Source organism: Ixodes scapularis, unplaced genomic scaffold, assembly GCF_016920785.2.
Source record: "Ixodes scapularis isolate PalLabHiFi unplaced genomic scaffold, ASM1692078v2 PGA_scaffold9__187_contigs__length_104089568, whole genome shotgun sequence".
NCBI classification, from domain to species: domain Eukaryota; kingdom Metazoa; phylum Arthropoda; class Arachnida; order Ixodida; family Ixodidae; genus Ixodes; species Ixodes scapularis.
In genome coordinates, this window is record NW_024609884.1 from 85,139,688 (window position 1) to 85,162,661 (window position 22,974).

General features: G+C 46.5%; 1 protein-coding gene across 1 annotated transcript in view; it reads left to right on the forward strand.

The window, feature by feature from the left end:
* Nucleotides 1-22,974, forward strand: part of LOC8023865 (protein Skeletor, isoforms B/C) — a gene marked incomplete in the record, with an annotated part of 137,386 nt that overhangs the window by 48,669 nt on the left and 65,743 nt on the right. The window contains 1 exon segment of the mRNA XM_042287326.1: nucleotides 18,850-18,993. Coding sequence (XP_042143260.1) covers nucleotides 18,850-18,993 — 144 coding nt within the window.

Sequence of the window (22,974 nt, forward strand, 5' to 3'; positions counted from 1 at the left end):
CTTTATTGCGGGAACGTAGGCTAAGCGTTAGAGAATCGCCTTACTTCCTGCCCCTATGCAAAAATGTTCCAAAAGCCGGGATTCATGATTAAAAACAAATACCTCCGACTTGCATAACAATATCAACATTTATCAGACGTTTCGTCTCCTATACGGGAGACATCATCAGTGCGGCCCTTCCTGCCCCTAGTTGCGCATGCAAACGTCCCGCGGGAGCGCGGCGCATGTGTGCGCGCTAGAAATGCCTGCTCCGCAAAGTACGAATAAGAATTGAAATACCACCGCCCCCCTCAATGTGCTGGCATTTTTAATAAAACAAAAAAGTAGGTCCACTGTCATTCCTGTTGCTTAACTCACTCAAGAATTAACCAAGCTTAACATGTCTCGAAAAAGGAACAATCAGTTAATTTGACAGGCCTGCTTTCCTGGCGATTTTTATTAACACTCTGAACATATACTTGTCTATTAACTTTTTTTTTTCGTTTTTTTTTTTTTTTTTATGGCGAGAATTTCGAGCTTTTAGCTTTATTTCTGTCAGTTATTCCTGCTAAACGAGAGTTCGTGCAGTTGAGAATTCATCCTTCAACGAAGAGCTCGCTCTTGCTGCCTACCAGCGAAATTGTTGTGCATAACAAAAATCTGAGAAGCACAATCGAAAGAAAGGGAAAATGAACAGAGATAAATATAAACTATGTGAATATGTCAAAAGTGCAGGAGCTACTTTTCGAGCGAAAATGAATCGGCGAGATGAGATCACTATGGCGCATGCCATTTCTAGCACATGGGAACCGGGACTCGTGTGCCGGTTGCCCGCGGGCCGCGTTCCAACCAGTCGCGGGTCGCATGCGGGCCGCGGGCCGCGTCTTTGAGACCCCTGATGTATAGGAATTTATACACCTTAGCTGATTACCTAATCTGCTCCATATCAGCTAGACTTCGTTCAAACTTGTTGACGCTCTGCTCTTCAAAGGATGCCCAACCCATATTTCCTTGTACCCCTTCATTTGATCTGTTACATGCATGTGTGCCCTTAAAGCTCACCTACATACATACCTGTGCCTTACCTCTTCAGGTACTTCAGATATTCGAGACTCTATTACCGAAAGTCAATCCTGGTACTCATTTCTCCTTTCCATAGCTCCTCACAACTTCATATTTATTAAAGTTCCACAGCGCTTCCTGTTTCACAATAGCGGAATTTCTTTTCCCCTTCTTTATTACAATATCTTCATATTCATTCAGATATTTTCTACCCTCATTCAACCATACACCCAGATATTTGTACTTTTCAACATGTTCTATCACAATGTCTTGTATCTCCAGAGGTTCCCCTTTCTCGTCGTTTTGAACTAGTATCCCAGACTTGACCCTACTGCAGTTTAGGCACCGGAGACATGCAAATGAAGATGTTGGATTAACTGCATATAAAGCATATGTGTGTCCGATATTGGAATACGCAAGTTGCGTATGGGACCCCCTACAGGAAAAAACAGGTCACACAAATTGAAAGAACTGAGAACCTTGCCCTACGATTTTTTTTCTTTTCTTTCAAAATATAGGCCTACGTCGTCTGTTACTGCAATGAGAGCTGAGGTGCAGCTGGATATAGCCTGGAGAACAGAAGAAAAATTTGTGGATTGAAAGAATTATTCAGAATGGTAAACGGACTGAAAAAGGTTGATTCCGAAAAATATTTGTTGCCTTCAACAGCCCGTTCCCAAGGAACGAGTAACACCAAAGGAATTGCGCCGCATCAATACAACAATAATGCGTGCAAATATTAATTTTTTTTTTTGCAGAACAATTATTGATTGGAACACTCTGCCAGAAGAAATTGTCAGTTGTTGCAGCCCTGAGCTGTGTGGAGTCCAATTAACTGATTTTTTTAAGAAATTAAGTAATGCATGTAAAAGTTGCGCAGGCACTTCGAATTGCCTGCGCACGCTTTACCGGCACACAGTGCGTGAAAGTGTATTTATTATGTGTTTTTATTTCGCCTCTCCTGCGTAGACCGGAAGGCCCGCAGTATTGTAAATAAATAAATAAAAATAAAATAAAGTGTCCCCTTCCCCGCCATATATTCAAATTAGTCCCTGCATTGTCCCCCGACTTTCTGCTACAAGTACAATGTCATCTGCATATATCAGCCCTGGTAAAACTTGATTTACTTTTTTTCTCCCTTCATGTAAGTTAGATCAAATCCTAAATTGCATTGCTCTAATGTTTTTTTTTTTTTTTTTTGTTTAACTAAGGTGTATCATAAAGAGCAGGGGAGCCAATGGGCAGCCCTGCCTAAGTCCTCTTTTTATTGCTGTTGGTTTTGTGGTTTCGGCTTCCGAAGTTATAACTACCCTGTTAACCACATATATCTGTTCTAGAAATTGAATACTTTAGTAATTTAATATTTTCAGTTGATCCCAGAGTTTGGCCTGATTCACATTGTGATATGCTCCTTTGATGTCCAAAAATGATAGCCATAACGGCCTTTGCGTTGTCGTTGTTATCTCTATGCACACGAGGGGTCGGCGACAGTGTTGACAACTTAGCGGTTGTCCCGCTAAATTTGTAGCGATTTTTTAATCCTTTGGCGGGAGAAAATATAGTTTTGAAAATGGCGGGATTTTCAGCCATTTTCAAGTCATGTTAGCGTTTTTTCTGATGGTCTAAAATGTTCTCCACTTTACATGTATAAAAAAAAAAAAAAAAAAAAAAAAAAAACGTTCCTTATCAATCGTAAGATTGATAGAGAAAGAACACTTAGAAGGAAAGCTCCCCTTTAATGGTTCGTATATTTATTGTTCCGTTTTTAGACTAATTAAAGCCGTAAATATTGGTGAACTGTCTGTCAATCATGCCTTGTATCAGAAACCTAACGGGTTTTTCTTCTTTTTTTTTTTTTTTTCGAGCTTTATCGATATTTCTACTGTGGGTTTTTGATTTTTGAGTTGACAACGCTGGCCGGCGATGCGGCGCCTTCGTCGAACCAGACCGGTTGTTTTTCCGAGTTAAAAATGTCCGGGTTTGGGTCGAAAATGTTTTCCTCCTTGTAGTTGGGTCCTTCTAGGTTATGCTTCTATATAAATATAAGCACTTACAAATACCTTGTCACAGGGACGTCCATGAAAGTATTGAAAGCGGGGCGAGTCTGCATATAGCTGAAGGGAGATCTGGTCGGGTAGACGTGTGCCCCGAACGCCATCGCACCGAAAACGTTATTGGAGTGAAAAGCGTTTTGTTTGAGGCTGGCCTATGAGTAGCACATTTTGTTACTGCTTTAGCGGTTAACGAGCAACAAAATTCAGTTCGGTCTTTTCACACACAAATTCGTTCAAAAGACCCACCGCGTGCGAATCAAGTATGCTCTTCATTGGCGACTTCCAAACGCTCGAGATGATTTAGAAAACTGTGTATTCGTTATGCATAAAAACAAAAAAACAAAAAACGTACACTTTAGCGGCCACGGAGGACATCAGGGGTTAAAAAAAATAACCTACTAATTAGCTAAATGATGATCTAAAATTGACTCATTTCTTTTTTGACTTACTGAAAATAAAGGTACGGGTCTAATTAAAGGGACCATGAAATGATTTTAAAATCGAGTTTCATCCACCGCACGTCGTAAAAGGTGTGAAAAGAAACACAAAAACACAAAAATTAGGAGCCAAAAAAAATTATTTGCTATAGAACTTTTAAAAGAAAACTGGACTCTTTTGCGCCTTCCTTCCTTCGCCTGTTCACTACGATGCATCCGCGGAAATGGAGCACGTCAGCCAAATCCAGGTCGCCTATTGGGTAAGAGCCTACCTCACCAGCACCGCGATCGTAAACAATAAATAGCCGGCGAATGTTTCCTAAAAGTTTTGTTAAATAATATTCAGATCCACATTTTGTAGCATAATTAGAGATGTGTGGCGAAAATTGCCAAATTTGATAATGCTGAGAGCCAGGCGCCATCTATCGTGTGGTAAACGAAGCAACTACTGCGCGTGCGCAGTAGGGCAGGGCCGACAGTTACTTCGGTGGCGGCCAGCGACGAACGTTTATTTTCTTTGTTTTCCTTCCTCTCAAAACTCTGACTGACTGAACGTTTATTTTTCTACGTGTTCTTCCCGCGCGTGCCGACTTCAAGCAGCAAGAAAACAGTACTTAAAACAGACCACGACGAACAAGAACGCTGGATCCGCCGACTCCGACGAAGCGTATAGGCCTAGCAGGCATTCCGACTCGGCGCTGCGTTGCTTCGTCGCAAGACCGTCTGCCTACGATCGGCTGGCGTGCTAAATGGAATATGCCCGCGCGACCCTTGTGGACTCTTCCCGTATTATAGTTTGATCACTGACCTCAATTCTAGATTAAGAGGTGAGGTCAATCTCTTCCCCTTGTTTTCCGAGGCAGTGTTGACGAACACTCGTCGAAAAGGGACTCTTGTCGATTCTATCTTCTTGTTTTGTGTGATATAGAGCTGAAATAAACGCCGTATGGATTACCTTCGTAACACGGTATGTACACTTTGTTATTGGTATGCCATTTTTATTCTGACAGACTGCACGTCACTGTCGAGCTATAACAGTTCGTGGGAGGTATACGTACAACCCCGGTCCAACCTTTCTTTGCCGAGTGTCGCGTCAGTATCGAGTTGCAATCGTAAAAGAACGGTCCCGAAGCGCTTACAAACAGCGCGAATACAAGACTTCCATCAAGCGCGCGCGTCCGCTCCGAGTGTAAACAGGTATTTACGTGGCTCTTGCTGACACTCGTAGTTCAAACGTATCTTTTTTAACGTCGGCTCGCTCCTGCATCTCCGAGGCCGCGAAAAACGCCATCTACGTCGCTTTGCAAACGACTGACACGGGCCGGCCCTTCTGCCAACAATGACGGGGTGGTTGACTTCTGGAGTCTTCACCGGAAGACTCGCTGCACTTCCCAACAGGCATACCGGCGTATGGGACTAGTCCCATGCTGTCGCTGTAGCGCAACATATCTCATTGAATTTCGCTCAGCTGCGATGCGGCGATGAGAGGCGCCGATTCAGGAAATACGTCGGTGACATCAGCGCAGTAAAACCTACCGGCGCACCCCAACTCGTTGCCGCTAACACTCCCATTCTCCTACTGCCGAGAGAACTTCCGGTTCCGGAAACGGTCTACGTCACGGCTTCTTTTGCGGTCAGTTGGAGAGAATGAAAAAGTCGATATTTCAATATTTTTTTGTGTAGAAGTTAATAAACCGAGACGAAAGCGGATGCCTGTTCGGCATTCAGTGAACATTGACGGTTTAATGTAAAAGTTATCTGGAAAAAGTAAAAAGGTCATTTCATGGTCCCTTTAAAGATTTGCTGAGCGTCATGGAAAGGCCCTAAATCGGCCAATCTTAAAGATGGCTTGAACAACGTGCAAAACGCGTGGGGGCGTTAAAGTTGGCACTCATTTGCAGGCTCAAGACCGGCGATGCAAAAACGCGAACGATAAGAATTCGTAACTTTCACGGCCTATAGGGGGCGCACTAGTTCCTATCAAAATGGCGGTCACCTGGATGTTTGTCGCTGAGCAGCAGTGCGAGGTTGGGTCTGCGACGCGGAAGTAATTCTAATTTCGTGAAAGACGAGCGATATAAGAGCCTGGCCTGACACTTCCACGTCAGGAAGGTGTAAGCATTGCATGCACCATCAGCGGCACCAGCATCACTAAAAGTTGCGAACATCATCCGCGTTTCCGCATCGCCAGCTTTGCGCCTGCTGCGGGAGTGGAAACTTTAGGGCAATTTGCGCTTACCAGGTGCTCCAAGGCCTTCTAAAATTGACTGATTTAGGGGTTTCCGATAACACTCAACAAGTTTCCAATTGAAACTCTATTTATTTTCACTAATTAAAATATAATTAGTGACTTTTAGGTAATTATTATGTTTTTGTGCAATTCTTGACGCCCGCCGTGGCTGGTGGTTCGTTCTAGAAAAGAGTTCACAGAAACCATATATTCAGACTTTAATTTTAAAAGTCAGTGCTTGGAGTCACTAAAAAATTATTTTACTGTCTTTAAACACGCACGAAGAGCAACATAATTGTAAGAGATTTAGGAAAATAAGCATGAGTGATAAGTTTATTGCATGCACAGTGCCAAAGGCGCTCATGTTTGGCCGAGGAACACTTTCAGTATAGATGATGCTCCATAGCGATCTTGGTGCGACCGATTTTAATTGCCCTTTGGAAGCTTCGAAATTTTGAAAGGGTCGAAAATGGCGATCACCATGGCAACCTACAGCGATGAGCCAATCACCTTGAGAGGTTTTGTCGTCTGTATGTGGCTATTTGTTTGTGTTCGGCTAGCAGGTGGGAAGGCAATGGCGCTACTTCCACAGATCCAATGACTTTAGATTTCCCTGCATTTCCTGCACCCGTGCAGAAAAACGTAGGGCTGTGTTTGTACTTCTGGTATGTGTATAGGAAGTATTCACTGGGCGCCATATTTGTGGGTGCTCTTTAAAGCGCATGCTCAGAACGAGCTCACATTAATAGGCTGCTAAGACCGGCAAGCTTGATGGTGTGGAATGCACGTTGCAAAAGAACTGTGGAAGCTCGCCGTCAGCACGCGCTCAGCAATCGTGCACACAGCTATGGCCGCCAGTGAATACTCCCTATTGAAATGCGACCGGAAGTAGACCTCCCTACACTTTTCTGCACCGGTGCAGGAAAGGCAGGTTAATCGAACGAGGCTCTTAAAGGGCGGGACTTGCGCCGCTCTTTTTACGCGCAACTGTTAAATAGGTCTAAAAAAACGTAAAAATCTGGCTAGAAACATGAAAATATATTGCACGTTAAAGACCCATGCACACAGCATACTCCGTTCACCCTTAAGCTGAAACTGTAGGCAGTGGCACAAGCACGAGAGCTCGAGGTCTCTGGTTTTAAGCGTTCTTCCACAGAATGAGCGCTCGCGCTAGAATTGCGCATGTCTCAAAGCCATGGAGGAGCGCAGACTATCTCGCACTTGTAGCTTTAGCTGCAGTCGCAGCTTAAAGGACCAATGCAACAATATTTGTACTTTGCGCAAATACCGCTTAAAACGGATCCCTAACGTTAATGACCTATGAAACACGCGTTCGTTTTTAACCCCACGCAATAGAAGTTCCAGAAAAAAATTTAAGAAAAACGAGCAGCGTTCACCCCCTCAACTCGCAGCCAGAACAAGCGGCCACGTGATCTGGAGCCGATTATATGCCGCCAGTGTTGATCATAGCCACGCGCTGGGGTTGGCAAAGCGCAGGACACGCGCTGAGTTCCAGGCATTGTTATGGCTCGGCTGTTGTCGTCGTTGCAGCGATTGGACACGGGTCAAAACCCGAATGCTTCTCGAGCTAGCAATTGTCACGAGCCCAAATCGAGTGCCCACGCAATGCTCGGGTCCAATCTATGAACCGCATTCAAATATCGTCACTTGGGTGTACTGGGACCCCCGAGTTACGTCATCAAATTTTGCAAAGGAGAGATTGAATGAAAAGGATTGCTTTTGTCCTTGAAATTACACCGCAACAAAGGAGTTTCTTGGCCAATGGCGTTGCGTGTGAGTATCCTTGAGTCCCAGGTGTGCCAGTAAGCTCGTGTATAGAGAGATACATTCCAATTGAATATCGTTGCACAGCTCCTTTAAGAGTGAACAGAGTCCTGACATCCGTTCTTCGCAGGCCACGTGCCAAGCTGCTCCTAGAATGCGTCGTGACGCTTCATAGACATAGCAGTATAATGTCATTTTAACTCGCGGTCGTATATCTCGGTGAAATGCAGTCCATTAAACGTAGTCCATTAAACGCCGTCACCGAGGCTTGAAAGTACAGCTCCTTGGCTTGTGTACTGCAAGACTCCTGACTGCCCCTTTTTAAGCGCAATTCACGGCCGAGCAACGATGCCGGGATGTAGCTTGGGCCTCGAAAACAGGGTCCTTGGTGATTAGGCGGCAAATTTTAATTGATGTCACGATTCGTGGCATCTGGAACGTTGACCCCTGACCCCTGAGCGCTCGTCCTGAGCCGACGTGTGGCTGTTTGAGCCGGTTTCGGCGTCGCCATGGCGATGTGATGATAGCATGCCCCCAAAAATGGCTGTTGAGATTTTATACCTTTTTGCTTCGCATTTCTTCGACCAGGGTGCGACGATCAAACCGCGTCTATTAAAGGACTTTTTTTTTAGCGACCCGAAACTAAACACATTTTAGGAGTCCCCAGGATTCATATTCTTCCCGACATGCTATTTATTATATCTAAATTCAAAATAGCTGCTGAGAAAATGGCAAATGAAGGTTATGCCAAAAAGTAATATTAAAATGTTCCCGCGCTCTTTAGTGAGGTGAGGTCACATATTGTAAACTTGCGAGTCGAGCAGGCAGTCTAAAAAACACTTTTTTGAGCATGTTTCCTCGTTTTGTTTTATTTTCATTTTGGTTGTGTGGACATAATCAGCGTTCATTTTACACTATCAAACTTCTTGTATGCCATCGAGAACGAGCTGTAATGACCCTATATTGCCCTATATTAATTACCACATTTGACGTCACGTTTTCAGTGTGGCCAGTAGAGCGTTGCAGCCTCTCAGACCTGCTTTAAAAGTTCAATAAATACGCTAAAAAATATATTGTGTCTTGCAATTTGGGTTACTCGTTCATCTTTACGTGTTTAACCACTTTTGAGTCAAATCAGTTTCATCCTCCAATAGCCTACGAAAGGTCTCGAGGTACCTGTATCATTGTTTTTGCAGACTAAAATTATACTCGTTATCGATTAATGGAAACTGTCTGGCCTTATTACATGCCCGTTTTTTTTTTTTATCGAATTTTCGGCCGAGTTTTAAATTACCGAACCTTCTGACAGCGTCAGACTGGTAGCCGACTTTTCCCACAAGCCCGCTTCACACACGGAAACTTTAACGTAAAATGTTCTTTGGCTGTGCTCGGCCTTTCGTGAAGCCTGGATAAAAGCGTGGCCGCGAAACTCGACATTGATTGGTTGACGGTTGGGAGAGGAGGAGTGAGATGGCTTGACGCTGATTGGTTAACGGGGAGGTTACGTGACCAAAGGGGTAGTAACAGGAAATGGGGGGGGGGGGGGGGGCGGGGGGGGGGGGGCAAGACGGGCGATTGCTTCTCCCCCTCCTCCAAGCATTGTTTAGTGATGGTGGCTCGTAAACTCGACAGTTTGCAAACTTCTCGAATTGCCGGTTTTCAAGATATTTCGCGGGCAAGAATTTTCCAGATTCCGAGTGACATGTTAAATATTCTTTACAATGGAAATAATTATTTCCAGGTACTTTAAAATCACGAAATTCGCGAAAATTAGGGCCTCACGGAAATAGACACGTTTCCGAACTTTTGTCTTGAAAATTCATGGCTAAAAAACGATCTCCTTTTGGCCCCAAGTAGCACGTCAGCGACATCCTGTTGGCTCATCAGTGAGTTGCAGTGACCTTGATAGTGGAGTCCCAAGAAGTCGGTTTTTCCCATTCTGGATCACCTTTCGTGCCGACGTCACCGCAATGAGCGCTCTAAATCTTTCCATTCCAGGCGAAGAGAGAAAGAGATCAATTTACTGTCCAAGCCATGTTTCGGAAGAAGGTGGATTAAGTCGGTTTGTAGGATAGTGAGTCAATCGACTAAGTAATCTTCGACGTACGCCTGCCACAACTGAAGCAAAACATTCTGTGTGCTATTCAAGAGAAGCCACAAACTACACAAGAACTTGAAAGGAAGTGAGATCGCACGCTGCTGAATTTCACCTGGAAAGCCTTTCAAGCAGTGTTGTAGGCGTTACAGGAAAAAAGTAACTAAATGCATTACTCCTTACATGAAAATAAAAGGAACGCGGTACTGTTACCGATAAAAAGGAAAGCACGTTATTTTTGGGTTACTTTTTTTTAATTTATAAAGTAACACGTTTTACCATTTGGCGGTACAGGTATGCATGAGCGCCATATTTAAAAAAAAAAAAAAACATTATGCTCATGCAGAAACTAAACATAATTACGTACTTCATCGCTTTCTGCGCTTGCACCTAAATACTTTAGAAAAAACGCAAACGCAAAAAAAAAAAAAAAACACTTAAAAGTTTACGTGGCTTCGCGCCTAAAAATACGAAAAATATTTGAAGTGTAATTGTTTGAAGACCTGGGAAGAAGTACCGAGTAACGTAACCACATTACCCGTTTCCTGACATAGTAACATAAGTACCTTCCCGGTTACTATTTTGAAAATTAACGAATACGCTACTATACGTTATCGAGGAAAATAACGCGTTGCCGGTAACGCCGTTACTTGTAACGCGTTACCGCCGACACGGCTTTAGGGCAGTTGAAGATGGGTCATTCGCTGCCAAGCGGTCAGATCGGCTCTGTGCCCGAGTTGTGCCGTTCTCTGGGCAGACAAGTCCGAGCGGTCAAGAGAATGATCACTGAAATGATGCGCCTTGTGGCACTTATTAGGGAGTTTTCGTAGATCGTTTTCGCCGTCCCGCAACGCCCTCCGCAACCCACTACGAACTCTCCAGTAAAGTCCATGGGCGCGCAGGCGCAGTAGTAACTTCTTCGTTGCGGAGGGCTTAGTGGAGGGGGAAACGCGGTCTACGAAAACTCCCTATTACAGGGAGTTTCCGTAGATCGCGTTTTCTCCTCCGGTAAGCCCTCCGCAACGAAGAAGCCGCTACCGCGCTTGCGCACCCATGGCCTTGACTGTAGAGTTCCGGGTATCGTAGCGGGTTGCGGAGAACTTAGTGAAACGGCAAAAACGATCTACGAAAACTCCCTATGAGAGTGCAAGCGTCAGCGGCATCGGCTGAACGAAGTTTCAGCCCACTTCTGCGTATCAAAAAGAATTACCTCAGAGCTACCATGTCACAAAAGCGACTGACTCAGGTGATGCTGCTGCACGTAAATAGTGAGCAAGCAGTAAAACTTGATCTTACGTCTATCATGAGAGAGTTCGTGTCGAGGACGGCCGAGCGACTAACCGTTTCTGGGCACCATTATGGCGCATTCGCACTGAAAGTTGATCCGCGTTATCGAAGCGGTTGCGGATGCGGTTCGCGAGTGACCCCGTTCAGACACATCAAGAGGCGGTTGGCGGTTGGCGAGAGGCGGTTTCTAGGCGATCACGCGTGATATTTTGAGACTTGCATTTGGCAACCCTGTTTCTAGGCAATCCATAGTCCACTTTAATGCATGATCCAAAGCCAACATTTTGCTATTTTGGCACTCGGAAGATTTTTCTTCGGGATGTTCGCACGCATCACGAGTCAGGGCACCGAAAAAACGGGCATGGACCCGCAAAACTTGCCTACGATTCCCTCGACTTCGCCCGCAAGCAAAGCCCAGCTAGGTGCGCCTTGCTGACTCAGAACAGGGTGCCATCTACCTTTTCTTCGAAGTGGACTCTCCCCGCACGAATAGCAGACATTGTTTTCGGGATAGAGGGGCAGTTTTTCCCCCTCGTTGTTCGCTCTTATCATTTTCAAAGTTGTGAGCGGTGGGATGGATCCTGGTGAGGGGGAATTAAGGGGAATGTGTTCGGCGCTAGCCGGTCGTGGCTTCGTTGGTGGTGGACTCTCCTCTCGTCCCTTGCACGTCGATTGAGTCTGCTGTTTGTTTAGTATTAAGCTCAAATAAACGCCGTATGGATTACCTCTGCATTGTTTGGTACGCACACTTTATTTCTTGAGTATGTTCCCTTTATTTCTTTTGGTAGTGGTAAACGCTACAGGTCGAGCAAGCGCAGGTACCCTGCCAGCTCTGCGGTAGTGCGTTGGCTACGCAATCAGGCTCACGACGTCTCCATCGGCCTTCGTGGTGGTCATGCACGGTGTAGAAAGCTTTCAATAGTTCACGCGACTGTCTGAGTGGGTAGAAAAGCTGACATTTTGGTCATCGTCATAAGGGGCGGGTTCCAACGTTCTACGGGCAGAGACTAACGAGACAGCGAGCTTCGGGCTGTGGCACCCGGAATAATAAACAAACTCTTAAGCGCGAGACACATGTGCGAAAATTCATCCGATCCGACGTCCGATCCGGCAAAACGACTGCCTGATCCGAAAAATTTGGTCGCTTCACACGTCGGATCGGCGATCCGACGTGCGTCCAACGTGCCAGATAGTTTCGCCCGGCGGACGGACTGTCGGAAGCGTCCAGCCAATGACAGCACATCTAGCGCGAACGTCATGGAGACGTAATGGGAATGGCGGGACGAACAAGAAAACGGGACGGCGACGGGAAGCCGGACGCGTGAATCCCACTGACCCATTCGAGAAAGATGGCCTCAGCAATGAATGCACGCGCTAGCAAGAACGAGGTCCTAATTCCGCTCGTGCGAGCTGAGCCGTCAATCTGGTACCAGAGATTTGTATAGGAACGCAAACCTCAGCTGGAGCGCTTGGATCTCCTGGGCGGAGCCGAACGGATCGTCGTGTCGCATGCAAGGTCGGAAGCGTGTGTCTCAAACTGTCGCGTGCGGCGATTCGGAGCGGCGTTCCGACTGTCGGATCGGACGTCGAATCGGACGATTCTTCCGTCCATGTGTCTCGCGCTTTACCCGAACCAAATCACCGTTGCGAAGCCCGTTAGGATTACGAGTCAATGCTTTTCGCGGCGGATTGTGAAGAACGTGAACATCACGTTTCTCCGTTGATTTGTCTGCTGTAACGTAGGACTACGGCGCCTTGGACGCCTCACCAGCGACAGGTGCCATCTTGTTTCGAAAGTCGCCGACGTCACGTCTGCGTCGCGTGCGATTAGTTGCCGTTTCGCGGTTCGCGAAAGCGATTGGGGCACATTGGTCCCGAAGTGGTTGGCAAGAACGCGCTCCAACCGCTCGATCCCAGCCGCTTTGCGGTTGAGAACGCGCGGATCCGCCTCGCGTTTGCGGATCCGCGGAGGGAGAAGCGACAGCGTTTCTCCCTCCGCTAAGCCCTCCGCATCGAAGAAGTAGCTACTGCGCCGGTGCTCCGATGGCCTGGACTGTAGAGTTCCGGGTATCGTAGCAGGTTGCGGAGAGCGTTGCGCGGCGGCAAAAAAAAATAATACATCAGCATGAGAGAAAAATAATTTCACCACAGCCGAAAAGCAGAAGCATGCACATATTTATTCGTTCTAAATAAACGTTTGTGAGTGCTCCGTTTTTATAATTCCATATTGTCAGAACGGTTTCATCCCCCCCCCCCCCCCCCCCCCTCCACCACCACCACCGCCACCCCCATTTCCGTTGCCCCGCCTCCTCCGAATACATCCGACGTCCACTGCTAGTTGTGTACAAGCGCTATCAACATCATCCCACAGGGGTACAATTTCGGTGTCTCCCGCAAATCGAAAAATTCGTATTCAAACAAAGATTTAGCAAAAAAAAAAAAAAATTTTTTTTTATACTAAGAATTTTAGTAGTTACATAGGGAAAGGGGGGGGGGCCTTTCCCTATGTTCAGTTTTCTTAAAGTTGGAGTTACTGACCCGCTTCGAGCCGGACCCGATCCCAGCTATTCTTGTTGCAACGCAAAATCCATGTAGGGAACAACTCGTAAGCAATCCCGAAATTTCTGAGAAAATTGATCCATCTGAAGCGGGCCCCAGAGACCTCTTAAAGGGATACTGAACCAAGGAATTTAGTGTCCATAATAAGTGGCGCACGTTCCTTCCACGAGCCAGCAGCCGCCGGTGTGCGCGAGCGCACGCAACAAAATTGACGTCAAAGACCTCCATTCGCGCTTAAGAGGACAGTGAAATGTATGGGCTTCGGGCCAATGGAGAATAAAGACAAGTTTTTCATCTACACAATGGTGTCTGGTGTAAAAGGCAAGCGATTAATTGGTGTAACAAGCACGTAGCTTTCACTTGTAGAGATGAAAACGGCCTGTCTTTATTGTCCTTTGGCCCGAAGCCCACGCATTTCACTATCCTCTTAAGCGCGAATGGAAGTCTTTGACCTCATTTTCGTTGCGTGTGGTCGCGCACACCCGCGGCTGCTGGCTCCTGGAAAGAACGTGCGCCACTTATTATGGGCACTGAATTCTTTGGTTCAGTATCCCTTTAAGAGCCCGGAAGAAGTGGGCCTGGTAGTTCGGCCCTCAAGATCTTGGCTCTGTTCGCGCCACGTCGGCTTCATCGGGTATCCCAATAAAGTTGAACGCCGCTTTGTCCGAACGTTGTATTTCGAAGTCGTATTTAAACAAGTTTGTTTGTGGTGGGTGCGCACATTTAGTTACATAATTGGTTCTCTTCCTTGGTGTGCAGGAAATATCTCAAGGTTAAGATGGCCCTACAGGCGGGTTTTTCTCCTCAAAATAGCCGTTATTCTTTTTTTTTTCATCACGCTTAAATAATTTTTTAGTTTTACTTTCTTCTGATTGAAAGGAACTACCTCTACAGTAAAGAATCCTGAGGCCTTGCAGCCACTCTCATCGTTCTTTCGAAACGTAAAAAGGCTCATTTATATTGACGACAGAGTAAGTGAGGTTTAGGAGTTTTATATATACATTGTGTACGATACGCTGGGGTGTCGTGGGTTTTGTTTTAAATTGTAAGCTATTAGAGGCCATGTCTGAAGTCATTCCAAGAATATTATTTGTTTTTGTTTAAAATTAGCTGTTATGTTTTGGTACCATCTGCCTGTGATCGCAATCGCAGACGCAGACAAGTCGTTCTATATATTTTTTGTCTGTGTCGTCCTTCAGTTCACCAGAAAGAAAATTTATTGAATTGAACTGAATTAATTAAAGCAAGGTGTCGCGATTGAGTGGTAGGTAATATTTTCTTTCTCAATAATTTAATCAAGCCACTATAACAAATGAAATGCGAAAATCGGCATTAATACGAACCTGGGAAAACTGTTCATAAATCGGTGGATTCATAAATCGTGGGTAGGCAACAAAAGAGAGCGCCGGTGATTCTAAGACGCACTTTGGTATGCAACTGAACTACGGAGGGGGGCCCCTGAAGCCACTCAAATGCGAGAGTTTGAAAATTACGAAGAGGCCCACGATCCTAATAAGACGAATGGTCAGTTTCAGCGCTGGTAAAGAAAAAAAAAATGTTTGTTTTTGCTGCCAAGAAAACATTTTTGGTTTAGAGATCCATATTTTCGATAAAACAAAATTGTGTGGGGACTCACTGGTTGGCGCCACTTCTGAGGTAGCCCTGGAGCACTTTTTCCATCTCCGTAGATAGCTTCACAATTGTTTAGGCATCATTTTTTAAGTGTCGGCTCGTACAAATTTGTACAATACTTGAGGCGACCACTTCTCATAGATATTGTGTACACATGTTTTCTCAAAATGTGCAAAACCTTCAGTCTACTTATACGCAGTTCTTGGGTATGCTACCTGATAGCTGGGGGCAGTCTGCCAGTGCGTTTGCCCTCGAGCACGTGCTGAAACGCAAACGCCTCAACAGAAGTTCATTCGACTGCAAAATTGCTTAAATAACACCCTCTCTCCCGTCTTCAGTTGCTGGATCATTATTGTCCTGTCAAATAAATTTTAACTATATATTTGAGATATTAATGCAATTAATACAAGGTGCCGGTGAGCTATACATAATAAACGATGACTGGAGATTTGTGGTTGTCCTTTGTCCCCCTTGTTCCCCTCCTCCAGAGATTATTTCATAAACTTGAGAGTTTACGTGGCTGTGTGTGGTTCATTCCTTGCCTGCAGTCTCGAGCGTCTTGCGTGTTATTTCTGCCCTTATTCTTTGATGACACTATTCTTTATCGTTTTTTTTTTTTTTTAGGTGCACTTTTTTAGATATTGTACCTGGATTCAGTTTTTCGAGTTAAAAATACACGCTGTGCTTTCGGTTCGTTCCCCCAGAGGTAGGGTTGTGCGAATATTCGAAATTTCGAATAGTAGTTTCGAATAATAGACTGTTCGATATTCGCTTCGAGAAGAACTGCACTATTCGCGTTTTTCGAAGCGTTGATTGTGGTGGGTTAGCCCCGTTGAGTGCGCTTCTTTCCGAGCACCAGTGCACGGCGGAGAAGCAATACCCTTGGAAGCGAGCTTCGCGGGTGTTGCTTCTCTGCATTACATCGGTGCTCGGTAAGAAGTGAACTTAACGGGATAACCTGCTGCAAGAAACAGTTGGAAAAATATGAACATCGGAATTGCGTACTTGCGTGCTTGGTAGAAAAGCATACATTGAAATCGGGATGGTGCACACGTGCCGGCTGTATTTGGGAATAAATGGAAACTTTGTGAATGTGTATATCTACATTGTAGTAAAAGTTCCAAAATTAAACTGATTGTTATGCAAGAGTATACCATGTTAAGCAGAGATGTCCTCACAACCTGCCTTCCAACATGTGCTATTATTTCTTTTTTAACTCAAGATTAAAGAAGGCATATTTAATTTAGCAAAATTTGTAAATTCACTCAATTGGGTATATTTGGCCATCTCTATAGGATTCATTTTATGTCAAATTCGTTGTTTAATTGCCATCCCAAGACATCATATCTTATGAAGACACAGTTAAAAAATATAGCTAAACTTAGCTTATAAATGAACAAGTGGAACAACCTTCGCAAGTTAGCTAGGCTTTCGTTTAAGCATTAAGCAATGGTAGTGAAAGGCATGGAAAAACTATTCGATATTCAAATCGAAAATATTCGGCCAAAACCAGTATTCGCTTTGAATTCCGTTCGAACTCAATATACACTATTCGCACAAGTCAACCCAGAGGGCAAAAAAAAAAATATTCAAGGTTCAGAAGTTGATGGTTCCGAAATTCGCAGTTTACACGTATAGCCGCTGACAGGGGGTAAAGTGGATGCTCCTCCCACTTCTCTACTTCTCTCCACTTTAGCAAAACGAACGCTGGAGAGGATGAACCTCTCGAGCGTTCATTCTGCTAAGAGGTGGCTGGAAGCTTCTTACCTTGTAACCGAATATAGACATTATTTTTTTCTTAGGATTTATTTCTTAAATCGAGTCGTTTATTCCAGGGTTCATTACTCGAGGTGTCGCTGTATATCGCTTTTATCCCCATATGTCAACCCCGAGTCCCACGGTCGTTTCTACCCTATAAGTTTGACATTATGTCCTCAGGTGGCACCAGTAGTAATTATCTAAATTTGCGGGCTTTTACCCCCGACAGGATTTAATAGCGAAACTCGCAACTCGGAAAACTAACGTCCATGCACGCTAAAGATGCAGATAGTCAAGTATTTGGCAGGAGTTTAGCTTTTAGTGATGAGCTCGTCCCACGGCCATAAACCTGTCCAAAAATCGCCTTCTGTGTGCCTTTGCCTTGTGGTTCGTGAAAGGCGTTTTGAGCGAGACGCCGCGCATGCGCGCACAACCCAGTGCATTTTTCGTCCGGGTGATTTAAGACTGGAAAGGTGTATCGTCACAGACAGCTGAAGAAGCGCAAGACGTGGTTTGTTCGAGAGTCTTAAAGCATTGCGTTTGAGAGAAAAATTCGCAAAAGCGCTGTGCGTTAGCGTTGCGTCCTTCACGCTCCGCATGCGCATTGTCGCTAATCCCAGACGCAGTTTGGGGCTCCGCGCACGTTCAGTGCTCGCAACGCTACTGCAAATTGGAAGACTACTCAAACTCCCTCCGTGATTCATTGTTGGGCGTTCTTATCCTCTAATGCCGCTTATTCAATGGCTGGCGCTAATAATTAGATGTGGCGAATTCGTCCTCCGTAGCTGTCAGTGACGATATAGGGCGAACAGCCTGGGTGTGGCGCTCCTTTACCGAGGTCCCGGATATATTGCGTGACGCACTCCCTGCGTCCACGCACCGCGTACAAGCACCAAACACCCTACGTAGAAACAACAAACACATGCCACGAAGCATATACACGAGCTCGCTATCACGACCCTGTATGTAGACTTCTACACCGCTCGATCCAACTGAAGGGTGACCACTTATGGCGCACCGTGCATTCACGAGGGCGCCCATCAAACCATTCTGCCAATCTTGGCCGCGAGGCAGCTATGTAGCTGCCTCGCCTCAGACACGATCACATGGTCGTGTCGACGCGGGGTCGATCGGGATCTCGAATTCGGCTCCCGATGTGCCGCTTTCTCTCCTAGCCCCTGGATGGCGCTGCAGGCGCCCCGTGGCGGGCGAGGAGAAACCTTCTCGCCCATCGATCGATATATACTCGGCGGGCGAAGGCCTCTTAGAACTTCGGACGAGACCGAGACGCAGGCAAGCGGGTGGCGACCGGATTTGGGGTAATCGCGAGACACGAGGCCTGGAGGCCTTCTTTGTGTTTAGCTTTGGGCTTAACGTGCATTTGTACATATTTGTGTAATGTCGCGTGTATTTGTAGTTTAGACTGAGTGTTTTGTATTGTGTGCTTTATTGTACCAATAAACGGGGAGCGGAATCCCGCTCCCATGAAAGAACCAGGCTGGACTCGGTTTGTTGACGGACCACGTGGGAAATGGCGAATCGGCGGCGGTACGCGATTTCCTACAAATGGCGCATCAACGTTGGGGCAGGCAAACCGTAATTACCGTCGCAACGTCCGTCGACGACACTGCGTGTAAGTTCACGCGGGGCGGTCCCCCTGGTTGGCGGGTCTATAGCGCGGCACTGCGAAGGCGGGGTACGTCCAAACAAGTGTTCGAGATGGCCACGGGTAATTTCGCCCTCACGGATTTAATGGTTTTGGCCGACGTCGCGACGTCGACGGGGCTGGCGGAGCGGAACGCCGCGGCGATGACCGCAGCGCTGAGTCCGGACACGCCGACGGTGTCGCCAGTGGTGTCTATGCCGCAAAGCACGGAGATGTCCCGTGAATCCACGGCGTTGGTTGCGGCGTTCGCGCACGCCTTACAGAGCATGCTTGGTGTAAACCTGCATTTCATTGTTTCTTTACAGGAGTAGTGGCCACACGTTCACAGTACCACGGCAAGCTGATTGGAACGCTATATGGATCGACACACCAAGTGGATGCTACCGTGTATGCCGCAAGCGACGACAGTTTTAGCCTGGTCAACTTTACGTATGACGGCTTGGGTCCAGGTTTGTGGCTTGCACCACTCTTCAACCATTCTTAAGCCGCGTGCGCCGAACGAGGTGTTGCTCGAGCTGCTTCTCGTTTTCTTCCGCGTGATTAAGGCACGACCACACTAGCGGCACGGCGACTCATCACACGCCGTTGCCCTGACGCGAGCTGCCGTCCGAGCCTGGTTTGGCCTCAGAACGGCGAGATTTTCTTGCCATCCGGCAGATCGGTTGGTGCGCGGTCTCTGCTACCCCTCTCCCCCTCCCGTCTACCTGGAATTAGTGCCTGCACTAATCCGGACGATGGCCCACCTCACCCCTATCTCTACCCCCCCCCCCCCCCCCCTTTTCTATACCGCCGTTCCACCCTTCTCACCATCCCCTGAGAGTCGTTCACAAATGCGCCCAGTGCGCGTCCGCGATTGACTCTCACCCCCCCCCCCCCCCCCCCCTTACTTCCTTACAACAACAACACTGGCGCGGCAGAGATCGCGGCCCTCGTAGTCGTGATGATAGTGATGCCATGGCAACGCTCAATGCCTCGCCGCGGGCACATTCGAAAGCAGTATAGCTCAGCGAATCGTCGCGACTTTTTTAGAGTATAGTTGTAAACCCGAGACTGGGGATACGGACAAGGGACAAAACACAGAACGACACGGACGAAGTTTGAGACTTCGTCCGTGTCGTTATGTGTTTTGTCCCTTGTCCGTATCCCCAGTCTCGGGTTTACAACTATGCTCAATTTACACCAGCTAGCCTGCACCCTCACCATTGCTTCATTTTTTAGAGTCCCCGAGGCGGGACGGCGGTTCTCCGCACGCGCCATTTGCCTGGCACCAGGACTGGCGTGCTAGAATCAAGGCCCGTTCGCACTCTTGTGACCGAGTACGACCGAGAGAGACCAGACCGGTTTTTAAGCCTCTTGCGATCTCTTAGGACCAGCTCGGCAGCATCGCATCCGGTCCTAAGAAGTCGCAAAAGGCTTAAAAACTGGTCTGGTCTCTCTCGGTCTTACTCGGTCGCAATAGAGCCACTAAATGAGCTGCGCTTAGAGTATCGGCACTCCGTTGCTCGACATTGTTGTGGGCGCCGCCATTTTGGGGCTTGTGCAGAGCAGACGCAGCTGCCGCTCGTCATGAGTCCAAAGTGCGACTTCCTCAGCATTAGATTCGGTCTTAGGAAGCTCATGTAATACTGCTTTGCTTTGTCGGCAACTGTTTAGACATTCGTGGAGTGCAGAAAAGCGTTTCCTGTGATTTCAGATAAAGCTTCAGATGACTGGCAACCATGATTTTAAGCCACAATATGGCCAAGTGTCGTTACTCTGAAGCGTAGCTTATTTAGTGGCACTAGGTCGCAAGAGTGTGAACGCCGCTTCAGCGTCTTAGCTGAGACTCTGTGAAAGAAAGCAGTGCCGAAGCTAGCGCGCGAGACGAGGGGCACGTGAAGGCGAGTCTGAAGCGCTCGCGCTCCCCCGGCTCGGCAGGATTCCTTTCACAAACTCTAAGCTAAGACGCTCACTATTGGGCAGGAGATCGAACTATAGGTGGCGCTTTATCGAGCTTGTTGTCCCCACAGCCCGGTGTTTACTAACCCAGCATAACAAAGTAATTGAACATCACCTAGGACGGTCTGGGTACGAGCGCTTCGCTCTGACCGGTGCTTTGGTCGCACCAGGAGCGGCCTTCGAATCGTCATTTTCAAGTTCATAGATCAAAAACAAACAAAAAAATTCGTTTTGTTGTCCCCACAGCTGAAGCATACCGCTAGAGGCATGACTGTTCGATCTCCTCCCTAATAGCAAGCCGGCCCAGGTGCCTCCGAGAACGGTTTTGAGGGAGAGCGGCGAGATTTTTCCACTGTCCAGATAACAATCTGTGCGCGATATCCGTCTGCCGCGGCGCAAAACATGGGACCAGAGCGAGGAGACGGCTGTACGACGCAGTGATGTCGTGGCAACGCGCAATGCCTCTCCGCCACGTGCCGTGTGTTGCCTTTCGAAAGGAGTGTGACCGCGGCCTATGTCACGAGCTATCCCAGCTTATCTGTACGTTCACCAGGCTGACACTGCGGTGGAAACTACAGGCTCGTTGGACCAGTCTGGCACGTCCATCTGGCGCCACGTCACGACGTTCCCTCCCAGCGCAGAGAGCGGGCTCCAATGATAATAGAGAGGCCCTTGATTGGTCCGGCGAGCTCGTAGCTCCCACCTCAGTGTCAACTTAGGGGTGAACGGAGTAAATTCGCTAAAAGCCTGCTACGTGACCTCGTGCTTCGCGAATCACTATGCCAAACCGAAACGTCACATGGACTCATCGCTGATATCGCGTCGATGGCTTGTAGCATCCGCTTGACATTTCAGGCACTTGCTGGCCCATCTTGTGCTTGCTAAACTCACTGGGTCCTGGGAAAGTATAGCGCAAAGCTCTCGGTATGGTCGCCAGTTTGGTTCATGAAATGAGGAGTTTCTCCTTCACATCACAATTCGTGGGGAGCCGATCCTAATTCCCGGTGACAGGTTGCTTTACAAAGACATTTCTTGAATAAAAAAATTTTGTTATCCACTCACCTGCGAAACAACCGCTGATATTAGAGCACCGCAGTCACACGCAGCGTCAGTGCTTGGCGGCATTGAAAAATAATTTTCCTCTCTTGAAATACGCAAGAGCAACAATACCATTCTAAGACATCTTCGGAGATAAGCATGATTGATAAGTTGATATCATGTACAGTGCCAAAGATTTATTCATTTATTTATATATTTATTTATTAATACTACATCTCCGATTCGAGATTTTGTAGGGGTGGGCAGTAAACAATCATCACTGCCAATGCACTGAGAGAAAAACAACAGGGTCAGCACTGTGCATATTACAACATTCAAAATGTCGACACGTTCAGGTGCACATCGAAAAGGAAACTCAACATCACGATACATATCAGGTTACACAGCAGAGTCCACCAAGCAGAAAGCAAAAAAAAAAAAAAAAAATTAAGAAAAATAGCGATAAAACTTGCGTACAAATATGGCATATTCGGCTTCTATAACAACATTCTTAGGCCAAGAATTCCAGTCCTGTATTGTCCTGGGACAAAAAAGAAAATTTAAACGTGTCTACTTTACAAGTATGTTGAACAAGGGCCATAAGGTTGTGCGTCCTAGAGGGGCAGCGTGGAGGAGGGCGGCGGCAAATGTAGCTATTCTTGTGGAATAAATTAAAGAAACATTTTAACCTGTTTATTTTACGACAAAGTTCCAAGGGTTGAAGGCTAGCGATCGCATAGAGTTCTGTGACGGAGTTAGTACGAGAGTACTTATTGTCAATAAAGCGTAAACTTCTTCTTTGGACTTTTTCAATCAAATTAATGTTAGATTCTGCAAAGGGGTTCAATACTGTATCAGCGTGCTCAAGGACTGAGCTAACAAATGTTTTATACGCTGCTAATTTAACGGTGGATGATGCAGATTTCAGAATCCTTCTTATCTACCAATGTTTAATGTAAAGCGTGAGAGATGCGTGATGTGGGAGCTCCATGCATCTTAGATCGTTTGTGATCATGACTCCAAGGTATTTATATCAGCTAACTAGTGAAATGGGGTAATCGCGCAAACTGTAGCTAAAAATGGAAGTCGATTTTTTCCGCGTTATATGCAAATATACACATTTATTGAAGTTTAAGGACATTTGCCACTCCTCGCACCACTTATTCGCTTTATTTAAACCAGCACTGAGTTCTTCCTGATCCGCAATTGATCTTACTTCGGTGTACATGATAATATCGCCAGCAAAAAGGCGTCTAGTCACAGGTATACTATGAGCAATGTCGTTGATAAAAATGAAAAAAAGTGAAGGACCGAGCACCGATCCTTGGGGAACTCCCGAGTAAACACCCGACTGGGATGATTTGCAGCCATTTACTTCAACATATTCACGTCTCTTGTTAACGTATTCTCGAAGGCATAAAATTAACTTTTCATCTAGTAAAACTGTAGACAGT